We start from the raw sequence: 20,550 nt of genomic DNA on the forward strand, positions 1-20,550 counted from the left end.
TTTAATGACACACATGCTTTTTTTCACCTGTCCAGTCTCTATCTGGCAGACTGTCAATAAATTGAAAATACCCACAATTCTAGGGAAAAAAAGGAAAAAGAGCAACTATAATTCTAAGGAGTTCAGTGTTCACACCCGCGTCTCTGAGGAGGCCCCAGCCACCTTTGGTTTGGTGGTGGCTTTCTTCCCGGGTTTTGGACTCAAGCATCTGTTGTTTGCCATTTAACCAACTCCAACCAAGATCCCCTTTTCTAGATCAAAATTTATTAGATCACCTCTTCTTGAGTGCTTCCTAAGTCAAATCTTACTAAAAAGTCACTGGAAATGAATTGCTGGAACCTGAGAAATTTCTTAAAAGGTCTTCAAGAAAAACATTTCTTTTCCTCTTAAAAACAAACAGGGGCCACATTTAATACGCGAACAAACCCATTCTTGAAAAAGTACCTTTTCATCTGTACCACCACAAGTCTCAGTAACACGTGTGGCTTTCTCTGATGACTACAGCCCTTCAAGACACTGATGACTCCCATTCTCCTCCCCTGGATGCCCTGAAGTGACACCAACACGGGACAGCCAGGGGTCGCCCAACAGGTGGTCCGCCGAGCGCTCTCCAGGTGAGAGCGCCGCTCGCGCTCAGGGCGCACCGCGAGGCTGTCCACGCGCACTGGCGCCCCCGGGGCAGCGCTGGCTCCCTAGAGAGGGCCGGGGCCTGGCTGCTGGGAGGGGGCGAGCGCCCGGTTCCCGTCGCCTCCACTCCCGTCTCCTGCGGCTACGCGTCCCCTCCCCTTGCCAAAGCTCGGACTCTCGGGGTTGCCCTTATTGTTGGCCGCGTCTGTCACTTTGTGGGCCGGGTGACATGAATGGATGGGCTGGACACACCTTCCAGCCTTCTAGAAGAAAAAAAAAGTCTGAATCTGCATAGAGGGCGGGAGGGACGCCCCCGGCGCCCCCAGAGCCAACGCCGCGGGCAGGGGAAACGCACAGCTCCCCCCTCCCACACTCACTCCTCCCCTCCTTTAAAAAACCGCCCAGCCCAGAAAATAATCTCTCTCCCTACCCGCCGGCGTCCGCGGTGCTCTCGCCTCCTTTCCCGGCTGAGCGCGCTGCCGCGTTGCGGGAGGCGGCGCGCGGGGCGCGGGTCCGGAAGCGGGCGCGCAGCGGTCCGGGGCGCCGCACCATGCTCCCGAGCGCCGTGGCGGCCCATGCCGGCGCCTACTGGGACGTGGTGGCTTCCTCCGCTCTGCTGAACTTCCCCGCCGCGCCGGGCTTCGGCAACCTGGGCAAGAGTTTCCTGATCGAGAACTTGCTGCGGGCTGGGGGCGCCCCGCCGCACAGGCTACCACCGCCCCCGCCCCACGGCCCGGCAGCAACTCTCGCCGCGGGCGCTCAGGTCCGGCCCCTGCCCGCCAGCCCGGTTCCGCTCAAGCTGTGCCCCGCGGCAGAACCAGTCAGCCCCAGCGGGGCGCTCTACGGCACGCGGTGGGCGTTTCAAGTGCTCAGCCCCTCGGCGGACGGCGCCAGGCTGCCGAGCCGGGCTCCGGCGGACCGAGACTGTGCCTTCCAGCCATCAACCCCAGGTGAGTCCGCTTTCCCCTCCCCAGCTGCGCGCGGCGCTTCTTGGCCTGTGGATCCCGAGACCTGGGCGCGCCGGCCCTAGTGCGCAGGAATCCGCCCGGGCCTAGACCTTTCGAGAGCATCTAGAGATTCGGTGGAGATGCCGCCTCGGGGGTGAGGAGGGTACCACCACTAACTGTGATTTTCCACTCCTTCGCGTACCACCAGCCTCCTCTCCGTCCCCTCTTTCTACAAGTGGTAGGGCTGCCTTGAATTTAAGGCCTTTTTGAAGAAACTCTGGAGGCACCTCCTGGCATTATCCGAAAGGGCAGCCCCGGTCCTGAGATCTCTGGGTTCGCAGGACCAGTTTCACGGGGTTTCCCAAGTTCAGCGTCTCCACCCGCCCGCTCCTGTCCCAGAGGCCTTGCGACACCCGTTCCCTGGAAAGTTCTTGGCTTGGAGAGCCTCGCTCGGCCCGCTTTGGGGGCTTTTGCTTCTTCAAACCGTTGCGACGGTCGAGGCGGTTGCAGAACGCGCGCAGAGATCTTTGGAAAAAGAGTTGCGCAAAGTTTTGGCTTTCTTCACTCTTAACATTTTGGATCACTGAGACGCAAGAAAATCGAGGCTGGCTTTTTCTTAGTGCTGAGCTGGAACAGCCTAATTGGCACCTGGAGTAGGAAGTTCGCCAATAAATGAGAATTTACCAAAAGAAGGGCAGTTTTGGTTTGCTTGTTTTAATTCCCGAATAAAACCTAAGTGTCGTGACTGGGAAGAGGATGCGGACAGTTTAGTCAATATATTAGCTAAAGCTTACGGGAGGGGCTGCCGAAATTGGCAGCGAGAAAGGGGAAGCCTCTTAGAGACTCAAAAACTGAGATCCAGTGGATTAATTTTTTTTTTTTTTTTTTGGCTTGCGTCCTTTGACGATCTTAACTCATTCTTTAAATCCCGGTGGGTTTGTCCAGAATGACTAATAGACGCTTTTTCAGCAGATTTCATTGTCCCACCAAACTGCCGAATCAAATTTATTGCTAATGGCTTTATAGAATTGAACATGTTTAGAACCTGTCCTGGTCTCTCAGTTTGAAATGGTTACTAACAGAATGGAACAAATATAATTATATTAGCACCGGTCTCATTCACATAGTGTAAAACCTAAATTCTAGGCAGCCTTTTTGCACCCTGGGAGAGGAACAAGTACAGTTAAGACAAAGTTTATGTGCCTTGGAAATTTGAGCCACTCTGTTCTTTTTGAAGTATTAGGAAAATTAGAAACGTGTAAAGCAGGTTCGTGTAGACAAGAGCTGGTAAATAATGACTCATAAAAATAACATTTTCAAGAAGATTTGGTGATTTGTATAACTTTTGGTGGTTTGCCGTTGTGTTCATAGAAGTGTTTTTCAAGAATTCTTAAGTTGCTCTTGATCATGACTGGCTCCTCAAAAAAGTTAATTTTAACCTTTGTAGATTTTACAGGTTAAATTTAAGTAAACCAAATGCAAATCAAATGCAGACATTTCAATAACTGAAAAATAATTTTGTATACCTATTCATTTTCATTCAAGATGTTACAATTATTGAGTAAAGGGTTTCCTAACTACATTATTTTTATTTTCAAGAACATACTCATTCTTGTACACTTTTTAAAGTATCAAAATGCAAAAATGCTTTTTGGAATAATTGAGAGTATAAGAACTTAAATTTCACTTTGAAGTATTTTCATATAGCTTAAGCCTATATTTTTCCTAATTTTTTTTCAGTCCTTATTGAAGATTTGCTGTTTTCCTAGGTTAATTTTTATTTGAACAAATAACTTTTTATTTCAAAAAACTCATTCTTGTGAAGAGTGCATTTAATTTTTGAAACTCAAAAAATATCTTAAGATTAGAACCCCATAAAATTGTGCCCACAAATATGCTGCTTAAAAACATTTAAAAAAATTTTTGACAGAGAATATAGCTTTCTGAACTGTGCTCCAGTTTTATTTAAATGACAGATTCTTGCCCTACCAAATGTGGAAATTCTTTTGTACTGTGTAGAATTATGAAGTTATAATGAGTGCTGACAATGTTAGCTATCACCTGAAAATTAGATGAGGATGAAATAGTGATTGACGTTCTGTAAAGAGTAGAAAGGAGATTTAGAAAAGCTACTGTTTTCAGAACGATAAAATACTTCTTTCTGAAACATCAGTGAACAACCAGTTCTAATCCTTTAGACACTAACTTAGGAGTGGATCACAAAATGTGATTTTTAATGATTTCGGTAGTCAAATAAGATTTGACTACTCATTTTTTTCTCAATTTAATTTGTTGAGTGCACCAGTCTAGATGTTGAATAAGAAAACCCCGGAGTTCTTTTTAAGGGCATTGGTGAAAGACAGCACCATTTAACTAGAGGATTTATGCCACTGCATGCATTTCGGCTTCATTATTTTTGTTACCCACTATTAATTATACCATATAGTTCATTCATTCAGCAAATGCTTACTGACTGTCTCCCATGTGTTCAGACTGTTCCAGGCCATTGGGATAATGAGTGAACAAAACAGATGACTGTCTCTGCCCCTGTGAAGCTTATAGTCCATGTTCTGTCCTACTTTATGGTTTACCAAGCATTTTCATAATTGTTAGCTGCTTTAATTCTCATAATAGGCCAATTTTTTCCTACAAAGATTATTCCACTTCCTAATTTTGTTTTTGTCTGAAGTATCAGTTTAAACATCTGTGGTCTTGTGAAAGAGAAGAAAATTGCCCCAAATCTCCATATTCCTTGGATTAGTCTTTCATTGAATGTGAGAAAACTAATGAGGGCTTATGGGATAACCAATTGCATGTATCACAATAATAAATCAGACTGGGATCTTATATCTGAGCCCATAAGGAAAGAAATTGGCCTTCCCCTTCATCTTGTTAACGTGTCTGAAAGGTGGTGACAGTAACACAGGTTTACAGATTATGGATGAAAGTTTAGCTTTTGACAGAGAATATAGTACTTCATCCCTGAAAACTGGCAAGCCTTTAAGTATTTAGAGCAAGCAAAGGAACATTCCATAGCTGTGTGTTGTCAAGTTGTATATATAGAGTAGTTTAAAAACTTAAAAAATCAGAGGGCATTCTTCGAAGTTTGAAAGGAGCATGTTTAGTGTAATAATAGGTAGTTGAGTAGATTCACCTCCAGGGGTTGTATGTGAAAAAAAGAATTTTGGATATTATAGTTTATTAATGAAACCAGGTTTTTCAAGTAAGTCCTAATCATCAGAGATCCTCCCCCAGAAGTTCATTAATTTCATTACTTGGTGGCTATTGTGCTAGATTTAAATATCCATGTTTTTGTATATTAAAGAGGGTCCTGAAATGTAAAAAGCTGAAAACTTAAAATTTCTCTTAGTTATGCCACCAATTTTCTTCAAAGTAAGTGGAACAAATAGCCTTGCTTTTCAGTAACATTTGTTATGTTAAACATTTTAGAAAGTGTTTGAAGTGAAGATAATTTCCTGAATATAATTTAGTGATTATTAAATCTACTCCTAGGGCTGCATATAAAAGGATTAGAAAGCAAATGTTTATTCTGAATGGTTGAATTGAACTGTTCTTTTTTTAAAGTAATTTTGTCGAGTAGGTTGTACTATGTAGTAGAGAAATGGAACCAGATCCATAGTATTTTTTTCTGGTACCCCTGTAGGGCTGTGAATTAATGTGTCACGTGCACTCTGAGTTTCTTGTCCACCTCACAGTGCCAGTTACTCTTGACCTGTTAATCCTTGACTCTGTCTTAAACTACTTGCACTTATGTTTTTTTTCCAACTGGTAGTTTTATCCGCTTTCACCGAGATACCCTGAAAGTGTGACATAAAATAGCTTCTCTTACATCTTAGGCACTTTGGAGAGGGAGAAGAAGATGAATCTGTGCTCCAGGTGGGGATTCCAGTCCAGCTGAAGACTGCGATTTGATTTATGAAGCTGGAGTTTGTCATTTATTTTTGCTGACGCTATGCTCTAGGTTTGTTTTGGCAAATTAAAGTCACAGGATCTTGCCTATTGATGATACTGACCCAGAACCAGGACAAAGAGAATGGGGGGATCCAGAAAAGGATAATGATGGGACCCATGCTGGTAGTTCCTTGCTCAGGCTATCACCCCAAACATCCTTTGGTGGAATTTGTAGATAATACCAAACAATATTCTTACTACACCTGTACTTTTTTTTTTTTTACTGTACGCGGGCCTCTCACTGTTGTGGCCTCTCCCGTTGCGGAGCACAGGCTCCGGACGCGCAGGCTCAGCGGCCATGGCTCACGGGCCCAGCCACTCCGCGGAATGTGGGATCTTCCCGGACCGGGGCACGAACCCGTGTCCCCTGAATCGGCAGGCGGACTCTCAACCACTGCGCCACCAGGGAAGCCCTACAGGAGAGGCCACAACAGTGAGAGGCCCGCGTACAGGAAAAAAAAAAAAAAAAAAAAAAAAAATCTGCTCAACGTATATTTGGATTTATATGAAGATATTAATAACTTTTACATAGTTCATGAGGAATCAGCTCTGAACAAATTGTTATATGGTCCCCAAGTTCATAAACTTCAGGTTCAGGAAGTTCTTGCAGTGACGAGAACCAGTAGGATTAAGAGACAGTCCTTTTACTTCTGGTTCAGATTGAGAAAACCACACTCCCTCCAAAATAATGTCTGAGTTGGAATTACAAAAGGGTAGCAATTTATGTGCATTTTATTTGCCTCTCACTTTAGCACCTATCCCTCTCCCAATCCCTAAAATATGCTTCTCTACTTTGCTTTAACAGCAGGAAATTTCAATCTGTTAACATGTATTGAAGCTTTATTACTGAGGTTTAATAATCAAATAGGAGTAAATACAGTAGGCAAGTAGGAACATTTTAGAATTTCTCCCTTAACTCTTACTCACTTTAGGAATTTGAGGATTATTTTAAGAGGCACAGTGGTTTGAATGCCCAGAAAATTGCGTACGGATTTATGCAGAAGTAAATGTAGGCTCCAGTGGGTTCAGGGTCGTGTCAGGAAGCCAAAGGATGTCATATGTTGTGGGCAACGTAAAAGAATTGGCAACAGTGATTTTTAGCTACTTTTGTTTGCCATCAGTGTGGCTCAGATGTGGGACCCCATGCTGTGCATTAGACTCCGTTGTATTCCTTTTGGAGTGTGCCGCCTCCATCCTGTTCTTGTGCCCACCAGAAAAAGTCTCTTTTTGCTATAAGAAGACATCTTACGGTTAGTTTTGCTGCTGAACAATGATAGAGATGGTATCAAGTTGAAAGTAAGGGAAGCAACATAAGTAATAGCTGTGTTCATAAAATACTTTTAGCTTCATTGCTATGAAAGTTTTTACAGAAGCAAAAATGTTATCGTCTTTCAAATATTTAAACAAATGTGTGGTTTTTTTTTTTTTGAGTCATAAATTTCTTAATTCTCAAACTCTAAGAGTTAACAAATCAGCCGTTGGATCATGTTGTGAGACTAGTTTATAATGTGTCTGAATTCCTGGGGCAGATCTTATTTGTTTGGTATCCTGCTTATTTCGATTTAGTTTTTAACTTCTATAATTTGAAGTCATAATGTAAGGTTTTTGTTGGATTCATAAAAAAAGTCACTGATAAGTTACCATTTATTTCATATTTCTATGTAACCTTGCTTTATAAGGTTTTTCTGAAGTCTTATAAGTCATTAATCAATAGGATTATCAAATATTTTGCATAAGAAATGTGTTTTTATGTTAGAGTTGGGGGGTAAATACCTTATTTTCTCCTCAACCTACTTTCCACCACACTATTTCTCTTGCTGATATCTCCCATAATTTTAGAATCCATTTTATACCTTTTGGGGAGGCTTGATTTGTAGCTCTTAAAACAGTGTTTGTCCACTTAATCTTGGGTTAACAGAGGCCCTAAATAAAGTTTTTTACCTTAATTACTGTCATTTTTCTTTCCACAGTGAAGGTACACAATTTTTAAGTCAAATTAAAAACAATTTTTTAAAATTTAAAATTAAAAAAAATGTTAAATTAAAAACAATTTTTAATCACTTTGTTTTCATTCAGATGCACCTGGAGTCTGTCAGGAATAAAAAGGCAAACTGTAGAAAGAAACAATATGATTTTTATCCAGGAATGCTTGTTAGAATCCTTCTTTAAAGACTTCATTAGATCATGCTTCCATTTTAAACTTTCTTAGTAAGAAATTGGATTTTTGCCTTAACGTATAATATGCTTACCAGACCCTTGTATATTTTATTCCAAAAATATTTTATTTTACTTTCAGTAATGTTTCCACTTTTAATGAAATCTCTCCCTTTCATTCTTTTTAGCCTCCAGTCAATGCTTGACTTGGCAATGCTGAGTGATTCATCACTTTGTATAAAGTTACCATAACTGATTTTATCTTTAATAACGTTATTATTTTGTCAGCCAGCTATTAGTTAGGAGTATTTCAGGGGCACACTCTTTTTGTAAGTTATACGAACAGTAAACTTAAGGCACTAAAATTCTCTAAAGTCAAAGATCAGGAAGCCTCTATAAGTTTTTAGACTTTTGTTTCAGAATCAAACAAAGCATGGGGAAAAGGAAAGGAAAAAAACATCAGGTCTTTTTCTATATATTGCTGAATATTTAATTGCCTTCTTGTTTATAGGTATTCCAAAGATGAACTAGGTTTTTCCCTTTTCTTTCACGTGTTCAGGTACCACGCATGCCATAACAGCCTTGAGTTCATTAGTTCTAAGTGGCCATCAGAAACAGAATATACAATATATACATTTATACCAGTCCTCTTGAGAAGTCTCAAAATTCTTTGTTCCTTAAAGATTTAAATCCCTAATACTTTCAAAATTAAAATATGTGGAGGAATTACTCTTTGAGAAGATTTATGTATGTTAAAAGAGAATAAAAACCATGACTGCTGGTGAATTTTTTTAATAGACTAACCTAGGACTGGATTGAGTTTAGGTGTGTTGAACCTACCCTAGAGTTAGATTGGGTCTGAAACCAAAAGACAGATTCTTCAAAGTGGGAACAGAGTCATTTCTGTTTGTCTACGTATTTTCTATAGGTGCTTTCACACTACACATTGAACAGCTGCAACAGAGACCACATGGCCTGCAAAGCCTAATGTATTTACTCTCTGGCCCTTTATAGTAAAAGTTTGCCAAAACCTTTTCCAAAGCATAAATGGCAAATTGAGTCAATTTTAAAAGAATGTATAGTTTTCTGAGCTGGTTTTAGCAGTATTTCTTTAATTTTAAAGTCTAGATTCACATCTAAGGTCTTTAAATTACTGATGATATAACCCTAAGCAATTCATGTAACTGCATTGAGCCTCATTTCAAAATGAGCACAGATGTTAGGCTCACCATTTGACTTTCAGCCACATACCTCAAGAGCCCATTGACAACATACAGGGAAAGATGTGAAGGACAGCTTTCCACCCTTCCACCATAAGTAAAATACATACTGGAAAAGGGGTATTGCTGTGAAGAAACCATCTCACAACTTAGAGGCTTAAAGGAACAATTTATTATTTTCTCTCATGGTTTTGTGGACCGGCAGGGTGCAGCTGGGTGGTTCTCACTTGGAATCTCATTGCAATTAGAGGTCAGCTGGGGCTGCCATCATCTGAGGGCTCAGCTGGGCTGGATGTCCAAGATGGATGTCTATTGACTCGCTTGGCTGACAGGGATGCTGGCTGCTGATGGGGTGCTCAACTAGAGCTGTTCCGGCATTCACACTTGGATTTTCCAAGGGCCTGGAGCTTCTTATACCATGGCACCTGGGTTCTGAAAGGCAGAGTTCTAAGAGCAACATTCCCGGAAACCCAGGCAATAGCTGTAAGTCTTCTTACAGCCTAGCCTTGGAAGTTCCAGAATGTCACTTCTTCCATATCCCTTGGTCAAGCAAGGCAGCAAGACTATATCCCAAATACAAGAGAAGGGGAAATAGAGATGGCTCTCAGTGGGAGGAGTGCCAAATAATTTGCAACCATTTAAAGTGTGCCAGGAATTAATCATATATGGTGGTAGAGATGGGAACTCAAGGAGCCTTTATTGAGGATTTTAGAGTTTTGAGAGCTACAGGTACTGTTCTGCCATGGTATTCTCTTCTGTGACACTGACTTTATAATAAAAAGAGCAAGGGATTTCCTCAAATTTTGCTCATTTTTTGGAAGCTGTCTGATGAAGACTCCTTGAAGGGAGAGGCAGCTGTCTAATGAAGACTCCTTGAAGGGAAAGGGACTACTTTTGATAATTGCAATGAACTAGAACCCCACAGCTTGAGGAAAAGCCAGACCCCACCCCCTTGTTGGTGTTGTGAGGACAGAAGAGAAGATGCTAGTGGGAGTGTCCAAACAGCTGGTCATTACCTCTTGCCACGCAGCATGTGACCACAGTAGAATCCTTCCATTTAGCCCCTGTATATTCCACTACAGCCCATCCACTACTGCCAGGTGATTTTTTTTTTAATGTAGCTTTCATCATATCATCAAGCTATTTAAGGAAAACCTTAATTATCCCCATTTGACTATCAGATCAAATAAAAATATTTAGTTTGTCCTTCAAGACCTTCATTCCATCAATTGCATTTAGCTCCTCCAGCCACCTTCTTTTTTTTCTCAGTTATACATATATATATATTCTTTTTCAGATTCTTTTCCCTTATAGATTATTGCAAAATACTGAGTATAGTTCCCTGTGCTATATCGTAGGTCTTTGTTGGTTATCTATTTTATATATAGTAGTGTGTATCTGTTAATTCTAGCCTTCTAATTTATCCTTCCCCACCGCTATCCCTTTTGGTCACCATAAGTTTGTTTTCTGTGTCTGTGAGTCTGTTTCTGTTTTGTAAGTAAGTTCTTTTGTATCTTATTTTTTTTAGGTTCCACATATAAGTGGTATCATATGATACTTGTCTTTCTCTGCCTGGCTTATTTCACTTAGTATGATAATCTCTAGGTTCAGCCATGTTGCTGCAGATGGCATTATTTCATTCTTGGCTGAGTAATATTCCATTTTGTGTGTGTGTGTGTGTGTGTGTGTGTGTGTGTGTGTGTGTACACACACACACATATACGTATACACCACATCTTCTTTATCCATTCACCTGTCGATGGACATTTCGGTTGCTTCTGTGTCTTGGCTATTGTAAATAGTGCTGCTGTGAACATTGGGGTGTCCAACTACATTCTTAATGTTCACATCTTTGGCCCTGGGCCAGCAGTCAGGCTGGTCTCCTTAACCTGCCCTGGGTGTCACCATCATCCTTGCCTTCTTTCCTTTTGTTCATGCCACCTTTCCTTCCTGGAATGCCTTTCTCTTCTTTTGCCATTCAAATACTTTCCAAATCAAGTTTCCAGATCAAGATGCTTTTCCTGCTTAAAGCCTTCTTTGACAAAGGCTTCCTAACAATAATAACTCTTTTCTTTGTTCTTGATAGTATATTTTAGTGGAAATGTGGACCATGCTGCTTCTTTTTATATGCTGTCTTAGAATCGATCCCAAATTATATAATAGTGGTAGGAATAAAGGCTAACATTTACTGAGTGCCTGCTGCACGTCAGGCATTTTTTTGTGTTCTTGTCAGTGGCCTCATCCTGTTTATACATTATAATCATGAGTGCAGCTTTTGAAAAATAATGGTATACTAGGGGGCCCACTCCTCGCCAATTGGTGTGGGGCCTGGGCATCTGTATCTTTGAAAAGCACTCCAGATAATTCTGAGGTGTATTCAGTGTTGAGAAACATTGGCTAGGGGAACACACAGTACTATGTTTTTTAGATCTCATGGCCTTGGAAAATGCCTCAGATTTTATAGGACAAAACTGAATTTGGGGCTTCCCTGGTGGTGCAGTGGTTGAGAGTCCGCCTGCCGATGCAGGGGACACGGGTTCGTGCCCCGGTCCGGAAGGATCCCACATGCTGCGGAGCGGCTGGGCCCGTGAGCCATGGCCACTGAGCCTGCGCATCCGGAGCCTGTGCTCCTCAACAGGAGAGGCCACAGCAGTGAGAGGCCCGCGTACCAAAACAAAACAAAACAAAAACTGAATTTGGCGTATGAAGATATTTGTATTTCATTTATTTGATCAGCAGATTCAGACCTGTAAGGTACAGAACATTTAAAGGTAGAAATTCTTCCAGGGAGGGAAGCTATCCTTTTTTAATCTGTGTCATCCCAGCACACGGTGCATTGTGTGGCACTTGATAGATATGCAATAAGTATTATTTGCGTGGAATTAAAAGGACAGAATCAAACAAGTAGACTCTGCATTTGCTTTATCTTCTCATGAACTGTACTAGAACATTAAGACCTTTGTTTTGCTGTCTCTGAAATACTCAAGGCAAAGATAGATGCAGACTTCTCTTGTTTTCTGATGAGCAGAAAGGTAAAGGATGACTTAACTTGCTTAGCCTTGTGATGGAAGGCAAGTTTGCACGTGAATCACATAAATGAATTCCGTCCAGGTTGTGTGATAAAATAAATCACACCTTATTCATAAGTGTTATTTCTTAGGTCTTACTACTCAAGACAGATGGTTGTCATTCTTTAGAGTCTTTTGCCGGGGGCGGGGGTGGTGGTGGCGTGGGTCCACTCTATTCTTTGTAGTCAGTTCAATTGTGTAGTATTTCAAGGTCAGGGGTTTAGATTTCTTTATTCCCGGTGCCATGTGCCCAGCACTTGAAGGAGGTCATTAAAACCATCCTTTTGAAATTATTTAATTCTCTGTTATTCTTTCCCAGAGGTTTTTTTTGACCTTTTGGTTGCCTTTGTAAGACACCTTGGAACCTTTTCTCATTTCTCCTTGTCCTTCTAAAATACGCTGCCCAGTTGGCATAGCGTCGCGGTAGCTCCTGAAATTTATTTGAAGGTTTTATCAGTGGTCTTTAGGATCCGTCCCTTGAAATGTCAGCACAAATCAGTCAATACCACAGTTTGCTATGACAATAAAAAGAATGTGGTTTCGCCCCATGTAAATACACTCTGTTCTCCATTGGTAAAGAAAAATGAAAATAATAAAAAACAATTTAAAATGTTTTGCTTGTTTTCTAGACAACAGAATTTTGAAAATAACTTTTCTGTATCTAGGCTTGTAACCACCCTTGACTGTGGGGATGCGTTTGTCACAGAACCGTGTAGTTAAGTTAAAAAGAAAACAAACCAGGCCAGTTCACCATTAAGTTGCCTCTAAGTTCCCATCTTAGTTAAACATTCAAAATAATTAATAGATAGTTTGATTCTGTGTCTTCAAATAAGTCAGAACATCTGATTAAGAAATGAAAAGTTCATGAAGTTTTCTGTGAATAAGTGATTTTAGTCATTTGGATTCAGACAGTCTTGTTCCGGAAATTTTAAGTCATTTGTTTGTAAGAGATTCCCACAGAACCCAGAAGGCAGATTTATTGGCAGGATACAAAATTTGGAGTATCCTGAAGTGTTGTGCTGAGGGAACCTAACATCACGCTCTAGAACCTGACAGTGCGCATTTTTGCCATAGGGAAAGCCATTCGTTTTTCTCTTATGGAAAGCTGGGGAGATGTGGAGATGTCCATTTCCTGGGTTCCATCTCTTACTGGATAACTTGGCAGTCTGTGTGCATGACATCCTTATCCCTCATGGCTAATAACTACATACTGTGCTAGAATATCTGTGTTTCCCTGGTCTTTTAAAAAATGTGCTGAGACCAGTCATCATCACATTCCAGATGCTTGCCCATTTGAGGTTGAATATTAATGAATGAAATAGCAAGTGTTAAATGCATAGCCAGTCCAGTGCCTGTGTATAGGAGGTATTCCATAAATAGTATGATCATAAATATTGTTCAGTACGCCTAAAATGAATTGTTTCTCTGATGATAAATGATAAAGTGACTGCATCTAAATTATACTGATTGGCTTTGAAATGCATATCATCTGCTTGAAATTGCTTTGTTTTCTGCCCTTTTCAGAGCTTCTTCAAGGTAGTTCTTAAATGGTTTACAAAAGTTTTAATGCATCTGTTAACTCGTCACTTTGTTTTTATCACACTTGAGTTTCTGTTTTTGCTCACCACTTTAAAAACCATGTGGTTTACAAACACTTAAAAGTGTTACACACGTTTTTAACGCACTACATTGTTTTAAATGGCTATTTCCTCGCACCGTTCGACATCCCTGCAGTCACACGCTCAGCGGGATTAGCATTTGACTTATGTCCAAGTAGGAGCACATAAAAAAATGGAGCACTTAATTGGAATTTCACAGTGATTTCTACATAAACCAGCTTCAACAAGGTGTATTATGTATGGAAATTAGGAATTGACTAATCTGTGTAAATATATGTGTGTCAATGAGGTGATTTTAAAAGGTGAAGAAATGCTACACGGTGGAACTTTAAGCCCGGTCATGTCACATGTAGTTCTTTAGCCACTAGAGTTGCTACTGTAGACAGAATGTCATTTTGATTACAGCTTTACTATATTTAGATAGGATAATATAGAGCACTGTAACAAACTGTTCTATTAAAACCTTTTCTGGTTAAATTTAACACTAAGATCCTATGTCTCAGAACCTCATTTATCATCACAAATGAATTTAGTTGAACACTTGTCTCAAATGAACCATCAATTTTTTAAAACATTCTTTAGTTTTTCATTTTAGGGCCATAGGGTTAGACTGAGAAACATTTTGGCTAGAAGAGTAAAATTTGTAATTTGTCCATATCCTGCATTGTTCTTTTAATAGTATCACTAATGTGCTTATTTTCTACACTAGAAATTGAACAAAAACATTTCTTTTGTGTGTATATTTCCAACTGTCATGATAAATGCTTACACACATGTATGTAAATGCAACATGGCTCAGCCTTTTTCTTTTACCTCAATTTCAAAAATGCCAAACAGCACAATAGCCATAACTGAATTATCTACGGAGTGTTTAGTTTGGAGGTGAAATAAGTTAGTTAACAGAAATACTTGAGAATAGACATAATGAGGTAACTTTTATACAGGGAAATGTATTTCCACATTTCAAAGTGCTTCATAAACTCATAGAAACATTAGAAAATGTAACTCTGCCTAAATAATGCCGTACTCTTATAATTTAAGATGTCAAATTCAAATAAAGTGATTTATCATTTCTATGATGGTTTTTCAGTCAGTATTAGAACAACTTATGATAACAATGAAAATTTTTTAAAAGTTTCATAGAACTTACTGAGCACCAAAGTGGGTCTCCTTTTCATCCTTTGCTTAATTGCCATATTTTCAAGGTAGCATTAAGACATTTTATTGTTTGAAAATCCAGATGTTTAAAAACTAAAAACACTGACATTGACAACTTTCCATCATATTATAGAAAAGACCCTGCATTAGGATTAATTTGCAATTCAAAGACGTTAAGGACCATGAGACCATAAAATTCTTATATATACTTATTTTGATATATCCTTCAAAGATACTGGTAAAATAAACACATACTTATCAGTTGGTTAAAATATGAGTCTGAAATTACTATGTTCTTGAAAAAGACATGTATTTGTAGCAAAATAATATTCACTGTATATGATTAAGAAAAGAAAGAAGTTTCCATTGAAAATGAAGGGAGAGTAGTAAAAATATTTATTTTCAAGTCATGTTCTAGATTTCAAGGTCATCTGTTATGGAAGATACTATGTTTCAGGGTGTGTCAGGGGAGCAGGGAAGAGGTTAATTCCTGATTTCCTATTTCTTAGTTTTAAGATTATTCATTCATTTATTGAACATTTTTTGACTATTTAGAATGTGCCATGCACTCTGCTGGGTATGTGATGGTAAAAGCAAGTTGCCCACCTAAAGAAATATCACCCATATTTATATTGTATTAAACCCCACTGTACTAAAGGACATGTTGTATCTAAGGTACTAAACCAAAGCCTGGCATATAGTAAGTGCTCAATAAAGAAGAGCCATTAATATTCTGTGACATCCTTTATAGCTATTTTTCATCTACTGAGGAACAGAGTGTAAAATTTCTTTATTTACAAAAGTAATGATAACTATTCCGTGTATATGAATTGAAAATGTTCTGAATAGAATAGTTTAATAAAATGAGAAGAGCAGAATTATATGGCAACTCCCTATACTATAAACACAAATGCTTTCAGGTTGATATCTCTTGAGAGTAAATGTTGTTACTATTCTCACATACTTTGAGTCATGTAAAAGTGATCAGAAAGACCACTTTTTGTTATGGAATTGCTCAGTAAATTAACTGTTATCAACTTTGGAATCTAGCTATCCTATATATTTCAAAGAACCTTCTGAAAATAAACAGTAGAGCCGTGCTGTTCAATGTGAAAGCCTCTAGACACATGAGTCTATTTAAATTTAAAAAGAACTTAAAGTAAGAATTCAGTTACACAAACATACTAGCCACATTTCAAGTGCTTAGTGGCATATGTGACAAGTGGATACATATTAGACAGTGCAAGTAGAGGACATGTCCATCATCACAGAGAGTTCTCCTGGGCAGTGTTGCTCGAGGTTATATTAGATAAAGGACTATTTGATATTTACTACTTATAACTACACAGAAAACGAATGACTAAGTTTGGTTTTGATAATTTGATTGTTTACACCACAGCTTCCAAATCTTGATTAAATTATTTAGCAAGTTCTTTGACAGGTAAAGCCTGCTTTAAAATGACCTTAATTCCAGTAAAAGTTTAACGAAAGCCTCAGAAGATGTAGTGCTTTACTCCATGACTTCGGGGAAATTGGAATTTTGAATACTGTCTAAGAGATATGGCTAATCAGTGTGATCAACGCTTTCTCTGCAGCGCCTTCCAAGCCTTTTTTTCTGAGCGCCCCGCCATTCTACTCGTCGTGCTGCGGTGGGTCCTGTCGGCGCCCTGCCTCCCCCACTGCTTTTCCAAGTAAGTTTTTATACTTCATCAGCAATGCCTCAGTTACTCTGTAAACCAAAGCAGCAGGATTTAATGTGCTCTGGAAAACTAATTGGTAATGCAATGGCAAGGAGATAATTCCTCACTGAAAATCACAGCGATCCTATTCAGGAGGTTTCCAGAGATTTATTGAACCTCAGCACACTGAGCGATTGTGAGTGGCTTCTAGTGGCATTGAAACCCAGGGCTGACACACCAAGGAAAGCAACTTATTTTCCATTTGATGTAAAAGATCTCAGAGGGACCCATTTGGCTCTTTCTGAAACGTGTAGCAATGCTCATTTAAAGAAGAAGAAAGGAAGGAAAGCAAGCTAAGAAATTGTGTAAAATTTCCATTCAACTGAAAATGTGACACAAGAAAGTCACTAGGTATCCATGGAAAATAATAAAAAATTGTCAAGACTGTAAAAGGTGATAAATACCTTCTCTTATGATCTTTAAGAAAACCAACCAGGGTTGTAGGAAACATTTTCAAGAGAACTTTTCAAACATTACACAATTGTAATAGTGTGCAGGGTAGAGGGAGAATGACAACTTTCAAAAACTTGAAGAGCACACACGCACACTCACACGCACAAAGAAAAAACATGTCTAACTGAAAATAAAAAAATAAAGTTCCCCTGATCTTGAGATTTCTAGGTCAGCTAAGAATCTGTAGACAGAGGATTCGAGTTTATGATAAAGAAGTCCAGAGGAGGGGTGCATTTATCTCAGCTGCCCAAGAGAAAACATTGATTCGATTAACAGCTCTGTCAGGTGAAAAGTGAAATAGGGGTAGAGTCAGGTGGAAGTCCAGAGCTGTATCACGGGCGAATTCAGATTCCCTGTTGCCTCTCTGCATGTGTTTTATGAATGTTTCAGGAGAGCAGTTGCTCAATAGAATGATTCCTGACAAGTGAGGCAGCAAATGCTGGCCGTTTAATGAGCTGCCAGCTTCTGAGCATCTCTTTAGGGGGCTGATACTTTCCCACAGAGCACTTTACATGGCTGGGACCCGGCCACAATGGGTGACAGACCCGTGACCAATCGTCACTTTCACTTGACTCATCCACACGCGACCTCACCACGATTTTTCACTGTGCAGATGAACTTTCGGAACGATTTCACAGGGAAAAGGCTTGGGCAAGGGTCAGTTGCCCTTTTGTATGGTCATAAAGCAAGGCTCTGTGTGTCAGTCTTTTCTCCTGTCTCACATTCCAGGTGAATTTCTGGACACCATTTAAAGCACTTGGCTGAAAAATAAAGCAGTGAATGAAACTGACTTTTATAGACTCATTCTAGCTCATCTTCCCATATAACCCTGTCCACCTGAAAAAGGATTTAGTGGATGAGCTGGGTGTATACAGGACTTGCTCAATACATAGGGCCCATTATCCACTGTGGGGATTGTTTATTAACCAGGACTGATACGCTATTTTGGAAGTGACCTATTAATTGTCCATTTAACTAGAATGTATTGATTCAAATAGAAAAATAGAAACCATGACTAAACCTTTTTCTCGCTCCTTCAAGGTGGTCTCCTGTGAGGATAATTGAAAACTGTTGTACCGATTAAGGAGACATTTATCACCATATATTAGAGTATCAGGAAAGGATGCCTGGAGTAAAGACTTAAACCCCAAATATCTGATACCACAGCATGGTGGCATCTCTGTGGAATTAAATCTTCAGTGTGGTATTCCAGGGGTGGAGATTGAAAGAGGTCCAACCCCTAGTTTCAGTGTTTTCACCCTGGTATAATACTGGTCTTCTACTTTAGAAACTCTCTGGAAATATAGACAGGTAAGGGGCAATGTACCAAAATATTGCATGTAACAGGTGGACATTCATGTATGCGTGAATGTGTGTGTGTATTCATTTTATAGTACTGTTTTCATGAGTTTCTAAGCCATAAAAGCATACTAATGCCCGGGCCAGTTTACTAAATAGAGCACATAAAAGTAAGTCCAAAGTCATTTTCTAGATAACTTCATCTTCCTGACTGCTTGAAAAAAATCACCCTAAGCATGTCTCATTTTTCTCCATCTGCTTCTCAGCCCTTCCCACTTTATGCCTTTGTGTAGCTGTTGTAAATTGTGGTGTGTATCTCTGGAGGCTTATAAAGTCCTTGTGTTTATCTTTTTTATTCAATAAAACATACAAGGAGAAAATCAGCACAGTTCAGACTGACGATGAGAATGCACTTGGTTTGTCTCCGTTTCTAAGCTGGCATTTTAAAACAGCACAGGAGGGTGGAGTCAACCTGGCATACTAGGAGGATGCGGAATGCGCGTCTCGGCACAACTAGGGCACCTACCAGGCACCGGTGGGGAACCTCGGACACCTAAGGGGATGGGAGGAGGCCCCAGTGACCGGGTAGGACATGGGTCACTGGGGGAAGGAAGGGGGAGGAGAAGTGGAGGCGGGATGGGACTGGCGCCCCTGAGGGGTGGCTGGGTGAGGGGAAGGGATCCCATACCCGAAGGGAGAAATTGGGGAACCACTGGGAGGGCAGAGGATCAAAAAGGAGTATGGCCAGGTTTCTCCTGCCCACTTGGGCCCCCAGGAACCTGCTGAGATCCCGGGCCTGATCCTCTGGCCACCAAAGCCCCCTCCAGCCGTGCAGGTCCTGAAGGAGTGGGAGGGAGGGAAGGGGGAGCAAAAGTAAAGGCCAGACCTCCAGGACCAGCACCCCGAGGAGTGGCTGGGGGAGGGGAGGAGTGCCTAAACCCAGTGGGACTGACCCAAGGTTACGGGCCCAGCAGTGGTGACAGGGGAGAACCTGGGGGAGATGGTGGGGACGTGGAGGAACACAGCCAGTGCTTTCCTTGTCCACTTAGGCACCGGGAAGCCTGTTGGGCTCCCGGGCCTAATCCTCTGCCATTGGACCCTCGCTCCTGCCATGCAGAACCCAAGCCCCACCCATACACCCTCACTCAGGGCGCTACTTCCAAACTCCAGAACTCCACACTCCAGACTCCCTCCTTTTGACGTGCTGCCTCTCCTATTCCACGCAGGCCCTAAGCAGAGGCTCCACCCCATGCTCAAACGTAGCCCCCCCTCCCACCTAGGTCCTGTCCCACCCTAAACCCCGTCCCTGCCTAAGTTCCACCCCTGCCTAAATTCCGCTCCCATAGTCAAGGCTATTTTTTTTTTTTCTTTTTTCCTCTTTTAGATTGGGATTGTTTTACCTTATTGATTCATTGTGGTTGATTCTTTTATATTTTTATTTTTTCAATTCTTTTATTTTTCTAATTTTATTTTATTCTTTATACTTTGTTATTGTTCTCTCCTTTTGGCTTGTTCCCCACCCTCCCCCCCTTTTTTTTCCTTTTCTTTTTTCTGGTGTGGTTTTGTTTTACTTTGTTGCAGTTGTTCCAATTATAGTTTTATTTTTCCTAATATATATTTTATCATTCTAATTTTATTTTGTTTTTTTATTCTTTGATATTGTACTGCTCTTTTCTTTCTTGCTTGCTTGCTTTTTTTTTTTTTACTGCACTAGGAAGCTTGTGGGATCTTGGTTCCCAGACCAGAGGTGGGCCTGAGCTCCTGTGCAGGGAGCTCTGAGTCCAAACTGCTGGACTAACAGAGAACCTCAGACCCCAGGGAATATTAATCGGAGTGAGGACTCCTGGAGGTCCTCATCTAAGCTCCAAAACCCAGCTCTATCCAACCGCCTGCAAACTCCATTGCTGGATGTCTCAGTCCAAACAACCAGTAAGACAGGAATACAGTACCATCCATCAAAAAAAAAAAAAAAAAAAAACAAAAAATTACGTTACAGATGAAGGAGCAAGGGAAAAACCTACAAGACCAAATAAATGAAGACGAAATAGGCAACCCACCTGAGAAAGAATTCAGAGTAATGATAGTAAAGATGATCCAAAATCTCGGAAACAGAATGGAAAAAATACAAAAAACATTTAACAAAGATCTAGAAGACCTAAAGAGCAAACAAACAGTTATGAATAACACAGTTACTGAAATTAAAAATACTTTAGAAGGAATCAATAGCAGAATAACTGAGGCAGAAGAACAGATAAATAAGCTGGAAGATAAAATGGTGGAAATAACTGTCAGGG

The 20,550-nt window shown here is 40.5% G+C and overlaps 1 protein-coding gene across 1 annotated transcript in view; it reads left to right on the forward strand.

Moving 5' to 3' along the window:
* The first annotated feature begins 849 nt into the window (after positions 1–849).
* Positions 850–20,550, forward strand: part of DBX2 (developing brain homeobox 2) — a 38,720-nt gene continuing 19,019 nt past the window's right edge. Inside the window, exons 1-2 of the mRNA XM_032646351.1 lie at positions 850–1,577; positions 16,361–16,456. Coding sequence (XP_032502242.1) covers positions 1,178–1,577; positions 16,361–16,456 — 496 coding nt within the window. The 5' untranslated portion in view covers positions 850–1,177. The remainder of the gene's footprint in view (positions 1,578–16,360; positions 16,457–20,550) is intronic.

Source organism: Phocoena sinus, chromosome 10 (assembly GCF_008692025.1).
Source record: "Phocoena sinus isolate mPhoSin1 chromosome 10, mPhoSin1.pri, whole genome shotgun sequence".
NCBI classification, from domain to species: Eukaryota; Metazoa; Chordata; class Mammalia; order Artiodactyla; family Phocoenidae; genus Phocoena; species Phocoena sinus.